The sequence below is a fragment of the Gymnoscopelus braueri genome (assembly GCF_963280865.1).
Source record: "Gymnoscopelus braueri genome assembly, chromosome: 16".
Taxonomy (NCBI): domain Eukaryota; kingdom Metazoa; phylum Chordata; class Actinopteri; order Myctophiformes; family Myctophidae; genus Gymnoscopelus; species Gymnoscopelus braueri.
Window position 1 is genome coordinate 445001 of NC_137616.1, and position 12500 is coordinate 457500.

The 12500-nt window shown below is 50.2% G+C and overlaps 1 protein-coding gene across 1 annotated transcript in view; it reads right to left on the minus strand.

The window, feature by feature from the left end:
- Positions 1-12500, minus strand: part of LOC308103260 (inverted formin-2-like) — a 67909-nt gene that overhangs the window by 20000 nt on the left and 35409 nt on the right. Inside the window, exons 10-12 of the mRNA XM_080453169.1 lie at positions 12382-12500; positions 9000-9289; positions 8186-8247 (exon numbers count right to left, since the gene is read on the minus strand). The exon at positions 12382-12500 is cut by the window's right edge and continues 19 nt beyond it. Coding sequence (XP_080309295.1) covers positions 8186-8247; positions 9000-9289; positions 12382-12500 — 471 coding nt within the window. The remainder of the gene's footprint in view (positions 1-8185; positions 8248-8999; positions 9290-12381) is intronic.

A 12500-nucleotide genomic window follows, 5' to 3' on the forward strand; every position in this document is an offset into this window, starting at 1 on the left:
TTGTGACTGCTACACGGCTGCACATCAGCTGCCATTCAAGAGACACCAACACCTTGCAGAGGTCTGGATGGCTGGATGTGTTCTTTTGTGGTGGCAGGATTTGACTGCTCCCCAGCTCTGACAAAGGTGATGGCTTTCTTGGAGGCTCAGAGGAAACCTTGCAAGGCAGCGATTTGCTTCATCAGAGGCACAAAAGGGCTTCACCGTCTTGCTCAAGAACACTTCGGCAGGAGCCGGTAATCGAACCAGGAACCTTCTGGTTCCTAGACGGCTGCTCTAAGCCTGAGCCACTGCTGGCCTCAAAATAATGTCTGTTCACCAACCATCTATCCGTGAGTCTCTCCTGCACTGTCTCTCTCTCAGCTGTCGTACTGTCTGTCTCTCCTACACTGTATCTCACTCTTCTTTCATACTGTCTGTCTCTCCTACACTGTCTCCCTCTCAGCTGTCCTACTGTCTGTATCTTCTACACTGTCTCCCTCTCAGCTGTCCTAATGTCTGTCTCTCCTACACTGTCTCCGTCTCAGCTGTCCTACTGCCTGTCTCTCCTACTCCCTCTCAGTTGTCCTACTGTCTGTCTCTCCTACACTGTCTCTCTCTCAGCTGTCCTACTGTCTGTCTCTCCTACACTGTATCTGTCAGGGTTAAGTGTTGAACGAGGACCCAAATGCAGACACTGAAGGCAGCAGGTCAAATCCAGCAATTTATTAATAAACTCAAAAAACGAGGCAGGAAAGTAACACTGAACACACGGTAGACATACGAGGAACTAACAAGGAACACACTCAAACACAGGGTTTAAATAGACACAGGGATAACAGGACACAGGTGAACTCAACTGACAATCAACACTGGGATAGGCTCGAGGACTAAGAGGACACAGGTGGAAACACAGACAAATCACAAGACAGGTTAGACAAGGCAGGCACAAAACTACAGGGGCGGACAGGAAACAATTAGAACAATACTACAAAATAAGAACCAGAAACACTTCAAAACAAGACACAGAAATGCATATCCTGACATTACCCCCCCTCAAAGGGACGGCTACCAGACGTCCCACAAAAAAACAAAACAAGAGGGGGCCCAAAGGAGGTCAAACAAGTCTTCACACTAGACTGGGGCAAAAAACCTGAACACAGAACTGATACAAACTGTCAAGAACAAAAACGGACTGGAACTTGACAGGGAACAGGACTGGACAAGAGCAAAGAACCAGGGGCTAGAGAATAGGGCAGGGCAGAGTGGGACAGGAACAGGGCTAGGAACAAAACATAGAACTGGGATGGGCAGGGCCAAAACTCTGCACTAGCTCAACTAGGCAGGACAGGCTCTGAGCAGGACAGAGCAGGGTGATACGGGACTGGGGAAACTGACCAAGTACAGGGAGAAGGACTGAGGACACTGGCAAGAAAAAAGTGACGAGAAACGGGCAGAAAAGACAGAAGCAGACAGACAGACTACACACAACCAACAAGACTGACCGAGACCGACAGAAGGACGAACAATCATACCAACAGAAAGGGACTCACACAAAAAGGCAGGTGGGCAGACACACAGACAGACATGCAGAAAGGCACAAAGACAAGCAGACAGGCACCAACTGAGACAAACCAATAGACAAACAGATTAACTGACAAATAGGCAGGCAAGCGGACAAACAGGTGACTTGACACAACAGGCGGGAAAGCAAGTCAGAGGGAAGACTGGAGGACTGGGGTGTAGATAGTCGGACAAACAGACTGGCAGACAAACTAGCAGACAAGCAGAGAGGGAGACAGGCAGATACACAAATAGGGAGAGCAGCTAACGGGGTGGTTGGTGGACCAACTACACCCCTGGCCAGAGGGCGGGGTGTTCCAGAGTGGAACTGGGGGAACTTAACAGACTGGCGAAATGGGGAATTAAGGGCATGAGAAACAGAAGGGCTGACAAAAGGAGAAATGGGGGTGCGAGTGACCTGGGAAACAGGAGGTCTGACAGACCAGACAGGGGAGCTATGCTGGGAAACGGAAGGAATAGGCTGGCTAGGTACAGACCTAGGGACGGGGCTACGAACGTGGCTGGGAACAAGGCTAGCGACAGTAAAGGGACTGTGGACAGGACTAGTACGGGGGCCCGGAGCTGCGTTAGGTCCGGGTAATGGAGACAAGGACCCAAGGGGACTGGGACACGAGGAATCTAGGAAACATGGGGGCAAAGGCTCTGAAGGGCATGGAGACAGGGTACACAGAGACTGGGGTACCTGAGAACAAGGAGACCGGGGCACAGGGAGAGGAGAACCGGGGGCAAGCGGCTGAAGAGCAATCTCGGGGTCCAGCGGCTGGCCTGCAAGCCCAGGGTCTAGCAACTGGAGTGCCAGCCTGGGGGCCAGCTGCTGGAGTGCAGGCCCGAGATCCTGCTGCTGTAGTGCAAGCCCAGGCTCTGACAACTGGAGGTCAGGCCCGGGGTCCGGCAGCAGGAGTGCTTGGGCAGCATCGGCGGTGGCGACAGGGCCCAGTACACAAAGTTCATAAGGGGTGTTAGCAGAGACATTTGGCGAAGGCTCTGGCAGATTCCCAGATGACGAGGGTGCTGGCAAGGCGTCGGCGGGGGCAGCCGACAGGGATAAAGGCAACACGTCGGCGGGGGCAGCCGACAGGGGTTCAGGCGAGACAACGGCAGGGGCAGCCGACGGGTGTTCAGGTGAGACGCCGGCGGGGGCAGCCGACAGGGGTTCAGGTGAGACGTCGGCGGGGGCAGCCGACAGGGGTTCAGGTGAGACGTCGGCGGGGGCAGCCGACAGGGGTTCAGGTGAGAAGCCGGCGGGGGCAGCCGACAGGGGTTCAGGTGAGACGTCGGCGGGGGCAGCCGACAGGGGTTCAGGTGAGACGTCGGCGGGGGCAGCCGACAGGGGTTCAGGTGAGACGTCGGCGGGGGCAGCCGACAGGGGTTCAGGTGAGACGCCGGCCGGGGCAGCCGATGAGCACTTCGACAGGACGTCGGCGGGGAGAGCCAACGAGGACACAGGCGGGGCGTCGGCCGGGACAGCCGACGAGGACACAGACGGGACACAGGTGTAGACAGCCGATGAGGACACAGACAGGGCACAGGCGGGGACAGGCGATGAGGACACAGGCAGGGCACAGGCGGGGACAGACGACGAGGACACAGTCGGGACACAGCCGACGACAGGAGATGAGGACACAGGCAGGGCACAGGCGGGGACAGACGACGAGGACACAGTCGGGACACAGCCGACGACAGCCAACGAGGAATCTGGCAGGACAGGCAGGGTGTTGGCGGGAACAGCCAACAAGACTTCAGGCAAGACTGGGGGCGGAGTCACTGTAGCGCTGGGCAGCAGTGGAGCCTTGAGAACGCTGGGCAGCGACACATACTGGACACTGGGTAGCGATGACTCCAGGGTGCTGGGCAGCGAGGACTCCAGGGCGCTGGGCAGCGGCGAGTGCTGACGGCGTCGGGAGCAACGCCGATCACGCTTCTTCCTGGAGGGGCCACAGTTCCCCATGGAACTGGGCAGGTAAGACCCCTCCCATGGGTCCTGGACTGGGGCCATCTCTGGACAGGCAGGTGCAGAGTCAGAAAAGGCAGGTTGGAGGCCCACAAGCCCTAGTCTGATAGACTGGGGCTCAGGCTGGTCACTGGTAGGCTGGAGTGCAGGCTGGGAAGCAGACTGCTGGAAGCTAGCAGACTGTGAGTCAGGAGTATTAAGGAAGTCTTCAGCCCACTGAGGCAACGAACACCTCAGCTCGGGCTTACAGGAAACCTTGCGAGCCAAAAACAGAGCCGCTTGTCTGATTTCTTGGCTCACGGCCCTTCTCCACTCACCCTGACAGCACAATATAGAATAAGTTGCTTCATAAAGTTCATCTTCAAATTAATTAACTGGTTCTATTTCCAGGTTGTCAATCTCCTCTGTGGCAGGTAAAGGAATATCTGCCACATTAGAATGCTTCAATGGCTTGCTCCAAACCGGCATGATGAAAAAACAAAAAACAAAAAATAAACCTTGTCTGCTGGGTCCAAACTTGGTTAGTTCCTACTGTCAGGGTTAAGTGTTGAACGAGGACCCAAATGCAGACACTGAAGGCAGCAGGTCAAATCCAGCAATTTATTAATAAACTCAAAAAACGAGGCAGGAAAGTAACACTGAACACACGGTAGACATACGAGGAACTAACAAGGAACACACTCAAACACAGGGTTTAAATAGACACAGGGATAACAGGACACAGGTGAACTCAACTGACAATCAACACTGGGATAGGCTCGAGGACTAAGAGGACACAGGTGGAAACACAGACAAATCACAAGACAGGTTAGACAAGGCAGGCACAAAACTACAGGGGCGGACAGGAAACAATTAGAACAATACTACAAAATAAGAACCAGAAACACTTCAAAACAAGACACAGAAATGCATATCCTGACATTACCCCCCCTCAAAGGGACGGCTACCAGACGTCCCACAAAAAAACAAAACAAGAGGGGGCCCAAAGGAGGTCAAACAAGTCTTCACACTAGACTGGGGCAAAAAACCTGAACACAGAACTGATACAAACTGTCAAGAACAAAAACGGACTGGAACTTGACAGGGAACAGGACTGGACAAGAGCAAAGAACCAGGGGCTAGAGAATAGGGCAGGGCAGAGTGGGACAGGAACAGGGCTAGGAACAAAACATAGAACTGGGATGGGCAGGGCCAAAACTCTGCACTAGCTCAACTAGGCAGGACAGGCTCTGAGCAGGACAGAGCAGGGTGATACGGGACTGGGGAAACTGACCAAGTACAGGGAGAAGGACTGAGGACACTGGCAAGAAAAAAGTGACGAGAAACGGGCAGAAAAGACAGAAGCAGACAGACAGACTACACACAACCAACAAGACTGACCGAGACCGACAGAAGGACGAACAATCATACCAACAGAAAGGGACTCACACAAAAAGGCAGGTGGGCAGACACACAGACAGACATGCAGAAAGGCACAAAGACAAGCAGACAGGCACCAACTGAGACAAACCAATAGACAAACAGATTAACTGACAAATAGGCAGGCAAGCGGACAAACAGGTGACTTGACACAACAGGCGGGAAAGCAAGTCAGAGGGAAGACTGGAGGACTGGGGTGTAGATAGTCGGACAAACAGACTGGCAGACAAACTAGCAGACAAGCAGAGAGGGAGACAGGCAGATACACAAATAGGGAGAGCAGCTAACGGGGTGGTTGGTGGACCAACTACACCCCTGGCCAGAGGGCGGGGTGTTCCAGAGTGGAACTGGGGGAACTTAACAGACTGGCGAAATGGGGAATTAAGGGCATGAGAAACAGAAGGGCTGACAAAAGGAGAAATGGGGGTGCGAGTGACCTGGGAAACAGGAGGTCTGACAGACCAGACAGGGGAGCTATGCTGGGAAACGGAAGGAATAGGCTGGCTAGGTACAGACCTAGGGACGGGGCTACGAACGTGGCTGGGAACAAGGCTAGCGACAGTAAAGGGACTGTGGACAGGACTAGTACGGGGGCCCGGAGCTGCGTTAGGTCCGGGTAATGGAGACAAGGACCCAAGGGGACTGGGACACGAGGAATCTAGGAAACATGGGGGCAAAGGCTCTGAAGGGCATGGAGACAGGGTACACAGAGACTGGGGTACCTGAGAACAAGGAGACCGGGGCACAGGGAGAGGAGAACCGGGGGCAAGCGGCTGAAGAGCAATCTCGGGGTCCAGCGGCTGGCCTGCAAGCCCAGGGTCTAGCAACTGGAGTGCCAGCCTGGGGGCCAGCTGCTGGAGTGCAGGCCCGAGATCCTGCTGCTGTAGTGCAAGCCCAGGCTCTGACAACTGGAGGTCAGGCCCGGGGTCCGGCAGCAGGAGTGCTTGGGCAGCATCGGCGGTGGCGACAGGGCCCAGTACACAAAGTTCATAAGGGGTGTTAGCAGAGACATTTGGCGAAGGCTCTGGCAGATTCCCAGATGACGAGGGTGCTGGCAAGGCGTCGGCGGGGGCAGCCGACAGGGATAAAGGCAACACGTCAGCGGGGGCAGCCGACAGGGGTTCAGGCGAGACAACGGCAGGGGCAGCCGACGGGTGTTCAGGTGAGACGCCGGCGGGGGCAGCCGACAGGGGTTCAGGTGAGACGTCGGCGGGGGCAGCCGACAGGGGTTCAGGTGAGACGTCGGCGGGGGCAGCCGACAGGGGTTCAGGTGAGAAGCCGGCGGGGGCAGCCGACAGGGGTTCAGGTGAGACGTCGGCGGGGGCAGCCGACAGGGGTTCAGGTGAGACGTCGGCGGGGGCAGCCGACAGGGGTTCAGGTGAGACGTCGGCGGGGGCAGCCGACAGGGGTTCAGGTGAGACGCCGGCCGGGGCAGCCGATGAGCACTTCGACAGGACGTCGGCGGGGAGAGCCAACGAGGACACAGGCGGGGCGTCGGCCGGGACAGCCGACGAGGACACAGACGGGACACAGGTGTAGACAGCCGATGAGGACACAGACAGGGCACAGGCGGGGACAGGCGATGAGGACACAGGCAGGGCACAGGCGGGGACAGACGACGAGGACACAGTCGGGACACAGCCGACGACAGGAGATGAGGACACAGGCAGGGCACAGGCGGGGACAGACGACGAGGACACAGTCGGGACACAGCCGACGACAGCCAACGAGGAATCTGGCAGGACAGGCAGGGTGTTGGCGGGAACAGCCAACAAGACTTCAGGCAAGACTGGGGGCGGAGTCACTGTAGCGCTGGGCAGCAGTGGAGCCTTGAGAACGCTGGGCAGCGACACATACTGGACACTGGGTAGCGATGACTCCAGGGTGCTGGGCAGCGAGGACTCCAGGGCGCTGGGCAGCGGCGAGTGCTGACGGCGTCGGGAGCAACGCCGATCACGCTTCTTCCTGGAGGGGCCACAGTTCCCCATGGAACTGGGCAGGTAAGACCCCTCCCATGGGTCCTGGACTGGGGCCATCTCTGGACAGGCAGGTGCAGAGTCAGAAAAGGCAGGTTGGAGGCCCACAAGCCCTAGTCTGATAGACTGGGGCTCAGGCTGGTCACTGGTAGGCTGGAGTGCAGGCTGGGAAGCAGACTGCTGGAAGCTAGCAGACTGTGAGTCAGGAGTATTAAGGAAGTCTTCAGCCCACTGAGGCAACGAACACCTCAGCTCGGGCTTACAGGAAACCTTGCGAGCCAAAAACAGAGCCGCTTGTCTGATTTCTTGGCTCACGGCCCTTCTCCACTCACCCTGACAGCACAATATAGAATAAGTTGCTTCATAAAGTTCATCTTCAAATTAATTAACTGGTTCTATTTCCAGGTTGTCAATCTCCTCTGTGGCAGGTAAAGGAATATCTGCCACATTAGAATGCTTCAATGGCTTGCTCCAAACCGGCATGATGAAAAAACAAAAAACAAAAAATAAACCTTGTCTGCTGGGTCCAAACTTGGTTAGTTCCTACTGTCAGGGTTAAGTGTTGAACGAGGACCCAAATGCAGACACTGAAGGCAGCAGGTCAAATCCAGCAATTTATTAATAAACTCAAAAAACGAGGCAGGAAAGTAACACTGAACACACGGTAGACATACGAGGAACTAACAAGGAACACACTCAAACACAGGGTTTAAATAGACACAGGGATAACAGGACACAGGTGAACTCAACTGACAATCAACACTGGGATAGGCTCGAGGACTAAGAGGACACAGGTGGAAACACAGACAAATCACAAGACAGGTTAGACAAGGCAGGCACAAAACTACAGGGGCGGACAGGAAACAATTAGAACAATACTACAAAATAAGAACCAGAAACACTTCAAAACAAGACACAGAAATGCATATCCTGACAGTATCTCTCTCAGCTGTCCTACTGTCGGTCTCTCCTACTACACTGTATGTATCTCTCTCAGCTGTCCTACTGTCTCCACCTCATCATTCTAAACCTTTTATCTCCATATTTTAATTGTGTTGTATCATAAATTAATGCCCAACTTGATCATACTACAGCGTCACACAAAAGCATCAAAAGTAGTAGATCCACAAGCACGGAACGTAGCGTGAAACGTCAAGTTTTGAGCTTGTAGATCTGCTACTTTTGCTACTTTTGAATTTGAATCCTGACATGAGGTTTCCACTCGACAGAGACGATGTGCACCGATGTAGATGAGTTTAACCAAACATGAATTCACCATTTAAACTGTTTGATGAAGATGTTGAGGTTCAGGTTCTTCTTGGCATCGATGAAGGAAATCTGGGGGGGAAAGGGAATAAAAATGGCTGACCCAACCAGCTGAGCCATTATCAAAGATACACAAAGGTCACTTTTAAATAGTTCAAAATGGAAGTTATCAAATGGATTTTATTTTGTATGGAACCTTGCTCCAGGTTTGATTCCTGTCAAATTTGATTACTTCAGATTTTGTAATAATTAATTGTGTTTAACCCATTAAAGGGTTAGTTCGCGCAACATGGCTGATAAGTGACAGTCTATTGAGAATTACCATCAGCGTTAATGCAAGAGAAAGAAACGTGAATAAAACACAATATGCAAGTATAATCAATGTATGTTTTTTTATTCTCAAAAGTGTATTTACAACAGCAAAGTTAACAAATCAAATACAGTGCACTGCAGTGCAAACATATAGCAGCCTAGTCTGCTACAGCTTAATACGACGGGGCTTGCACAGACAAGGATGACGTCCAAAACAGCTTTGAGATGATCGCGGTTCTTCTCGAGTTTCTCAGCATAAATCCCATCAGTGTTTGTCAACTGATTTAGGACTGTGCCACGGCCACTTGCGGTTACTTCTTTGTATCCCAGGTATCTTTGTAGTCCTTCTTTATGTCCGTCGCTCTTCTCATGCGTCGTAAAAGCAACGCCTGGCTGAAAAGCCACCATGCGTAAATGCGTTCTCTGAATGCTCAGGCGCAAAATGCCGACAGGTCTTGCAAAACACAGCATCTCGACTAATGCTGTACTCGATGAATGAATATTTCTCATACCAGTTTTTTGAAAAGCACCTGGAGCGTCCGTTGATCATTGTAGTTGGGAAGCGGCTTAGTTTGGGTTGAGTTGCTGGCTCGTCGATAGCAGAGAGGTCTGTAGGCGCAACTGCGCCGCTGGAATCCGGGGAGCAGGGGCGCACTGGTATGGTGCTGTTGGCCGGGGCGATGGTTGCTGGTGGTGGCGGGTCTGGCGTTGTGGTGGGCGCTGCTGGTTGTGGCCCCACTGGCCCCCCCACCAACAATAATGAAATGTAGAGCTATCTCTGGACCCGCTTTATACTGTTTACCTGGCAAGAGAACCGGTTTGACGGGGAAACCGTTTTTTAATGGACCCCCCATTAACAATTCGGCCGAATGAAAATAAGCCCGACTTGAAAACAAAGGCGAATTCCTGTGGTTGGCTACAAGAGAATAGGGTGAGGGGCCAATGTTGGGGCTAATGTTGTTATGTTGATTTTTAATTTTTTTTCCCCTGGGGGAGCAGAATTTTCCAGACCGGGCCATGGCCTCATTGGCCTCTATGACGGTACGCCCCTGGTAACAAGTGAACACATCGCTATGTTCCATAAATGTGCTCATTCCTGCTCTACTCCTGCGCTAAATATCTGATCTACAAACATAAAACAGTCGCTGGCTGACGAGCCCTCTGCTTGTAGATCGGATCTGTTGGCGCAGCATTGGGTTGCCAAATTTTGCGAGAGAAATAAGCAGTCAGGTCTATGAAAATGTTACTGCATGCGTCGTTGTGCCCTAAGAAAACAGTGAGGCATGAAACCATTGCATTGTAAATGGGGTTTATAGCCGAGGCTAATTTGCAACCCCAGTCCCTGGTTAGACCTTTCTATATTAATATTTACCTAATAAAAAATCATTTACAAAAGGACATGCATGAATCTCTAATCTAAACAAGTATGAAAAGATATTTATATCTGCAAAGTAACTAGTAACTAAAGTTTTCAAATAATTGTAGTGGAGTAAAAGTACAAGATTTGCCTCTGAGCTGTAGTGGAGTAGAAAAGTATTACCATTATAATGTAATTATATGGGTAATTATAATAATAATAATAATAATGGAAAGACGTGAAAAACAAGCCCAAAGTCGCTTATAATAAGCAGACATGGCAACATAGACTCGTTGCGCAGCAGCGAGTCTGCTGTCTACGGGCGCTCTGCGGGGGTCTCGAGGTGTGAACTACTCTTCCATGGGGGAGACTGGGAGAGATGGGGAGAGCGGTCAATTTAGCCGAAATATAACGGCTGGGATGGTATATATGGTATATATTTCATATTTATAATACGTTTCAGAAAAAGAAAAAAAAAATGAGATGATTTGAAACAAATATTTAGGAAAATTCATGAAAGGGGAACTTTCTCAGAGCTTCATGAGAGAAGATAATCCACTTTAAATTCTCAAAATCGGTCATATTGATGGCTTAGTTATGCAAGTGTTAATTGATTGCCCGAGTCCCATGGTCAGAGTTCTAGCTTGTATATCTGCTATTTTTTAATAGCCAAAGAAATCTACAAATGACACAGATGCGTTCCCGGTCTTAAAGGGTTAGTTCAGATTTTTTGAGTATTTTCTGTAGGAAATACTTACCATTAATGTAGTGGTTGCAAAGGTATTAATTGATTGCCCGAGTCCCGTGGTCAGAGTTATGGTCCTGTTCTGATGAATATGAAGTAGTTCCGGTAGATTAGTAGATTTGGTGAGGGCCGCTCATTAAAAATAAATGAATTAAAAAAAACTAGCGTCATTTGTATTGTGTACCGCGGCGCAGTGATTCTGGACACAAACATTAGTACCATGTGACAGAGGGGTCGAAGTTGAACGAAACCTGCACTATATGGTAGAAATAGGTCAACAATACAAATGACGCTAGTTTTTTTTAATTAATTTCTTTTCAATGAGCGGTCCCCACCAAATCTACTAATCTACCGGAACTACTTCATATTCATCAGAACAGGACCATAACTCTGACCACGGGACTCGGGCAATCAATTAATACCTTTGCAACCACTACATTAATGGTAATTATTTCCTACAGAAAATACTCAAAAAATCGGAACTAACCCTTTAAGACCGGGAACGCATCTGTGTCATTTGTAGATTTCTTTGGCTATTCAAAAATAGCAGATATACAAGCTAATAGCGCTGCACCGAGTGCCACGCTATGAGCTTGTAGATCTGCTATTTTAGAAAAATCGTGAAAATGTGTGCAAATATTTGAATATATATATTTTTTTAAAGTGATTTTGCTGAGGACCCCGCCCCCGTAAAAAATCAAGGACATTTCTGTTGTTGTTTACCATCGAACCGTGACCAGTTACAGTAATTCCGTCCACTAAAACAATGATGAAAAATGTTCGTCGACTACCTTTTTTTACTGGTGAAAACTAAATAAGAACTGAATAAAAAATAAGCTATGATGACTAAAACAATGACTAAATATATTAACCATTTTATCAACGAATAAAAACACTAAAATGTTATGGAGGGACTCTAGTGGGAAAGAGATCCAGTAAGAACTAAGACAAGTCATTGTATGTTTGGTTGTATGCGGGTGTCACATTCCGAAAATAGCCTATCTACAAGCTCACAACGCGCCTGCGACGCGTTGTGAGCTTGTAGATCGTCTATTTTCGGATTTAGTCGACTAAAATATTATGATATTTAGTCAACTAAAACTAGACTAAAAGTAAAACATTTCAGATGACTAAAATGTGACAACTAAATTTAAATTATATAAAAAAAAGACTGACTAAATCGTCACTCGTGAAAGGGCTTTCTGTGTGGAGTTTACATGTTCTCCCCGTGTCTCCTAGGTATACCCTCACAAAAACATGCAGTAATCCTGGTCTCTATACTGCCTCCCACTGGCAAGCCGGGACCCCTGATGGAGGGGAAAGGAACTGGTTGGAATAACGTGTTCCTTCACGCGCTACGTCTAACCAGGGAACCTCCCCCTGTCAGGTGATAAGAAGCGGCTTGCTAGCTCTCATGCATTGAAGGAGGCATGAGCTCGGCTCTAGGCTCTCCCTAGGCTGGCAGAGGGAGTGTAGCGCCCAGGATCACTTAGACAATTGGCACTTGGTGCCAAGGTGAAAAAATGGGTTACAAAATCGTGGGAAAAATTAATATATAACACTGACCGGGACGCCAAAATATCGAACCAAAATATTGGGAACCGTTGCACCCCTTAACATGCGAAGCAGACCTGTCTGTTCTGTAAACATGCGTGTTGAGGCAGACCTGTCTGTTCTTTAAACATACATGTTGAAGTAGACCTGTCTGTTCTGTAAACATACATGTTGAAGCAGACCTGTCTGTTCTGTAAACATGCGTGTTGAGGCAGACCTGTCTGTTCTGTAAACATACGTGTTGAGGCAGACCTGTCTTTTCTGTAAACATGCGTGTTGAGGCAGACCTGTTGGGGTTCTGTGTGAAGAGCTGAGTTTCCTCTGGTCTTGGGGTCGTTGACAGGCAGACTGAACAGC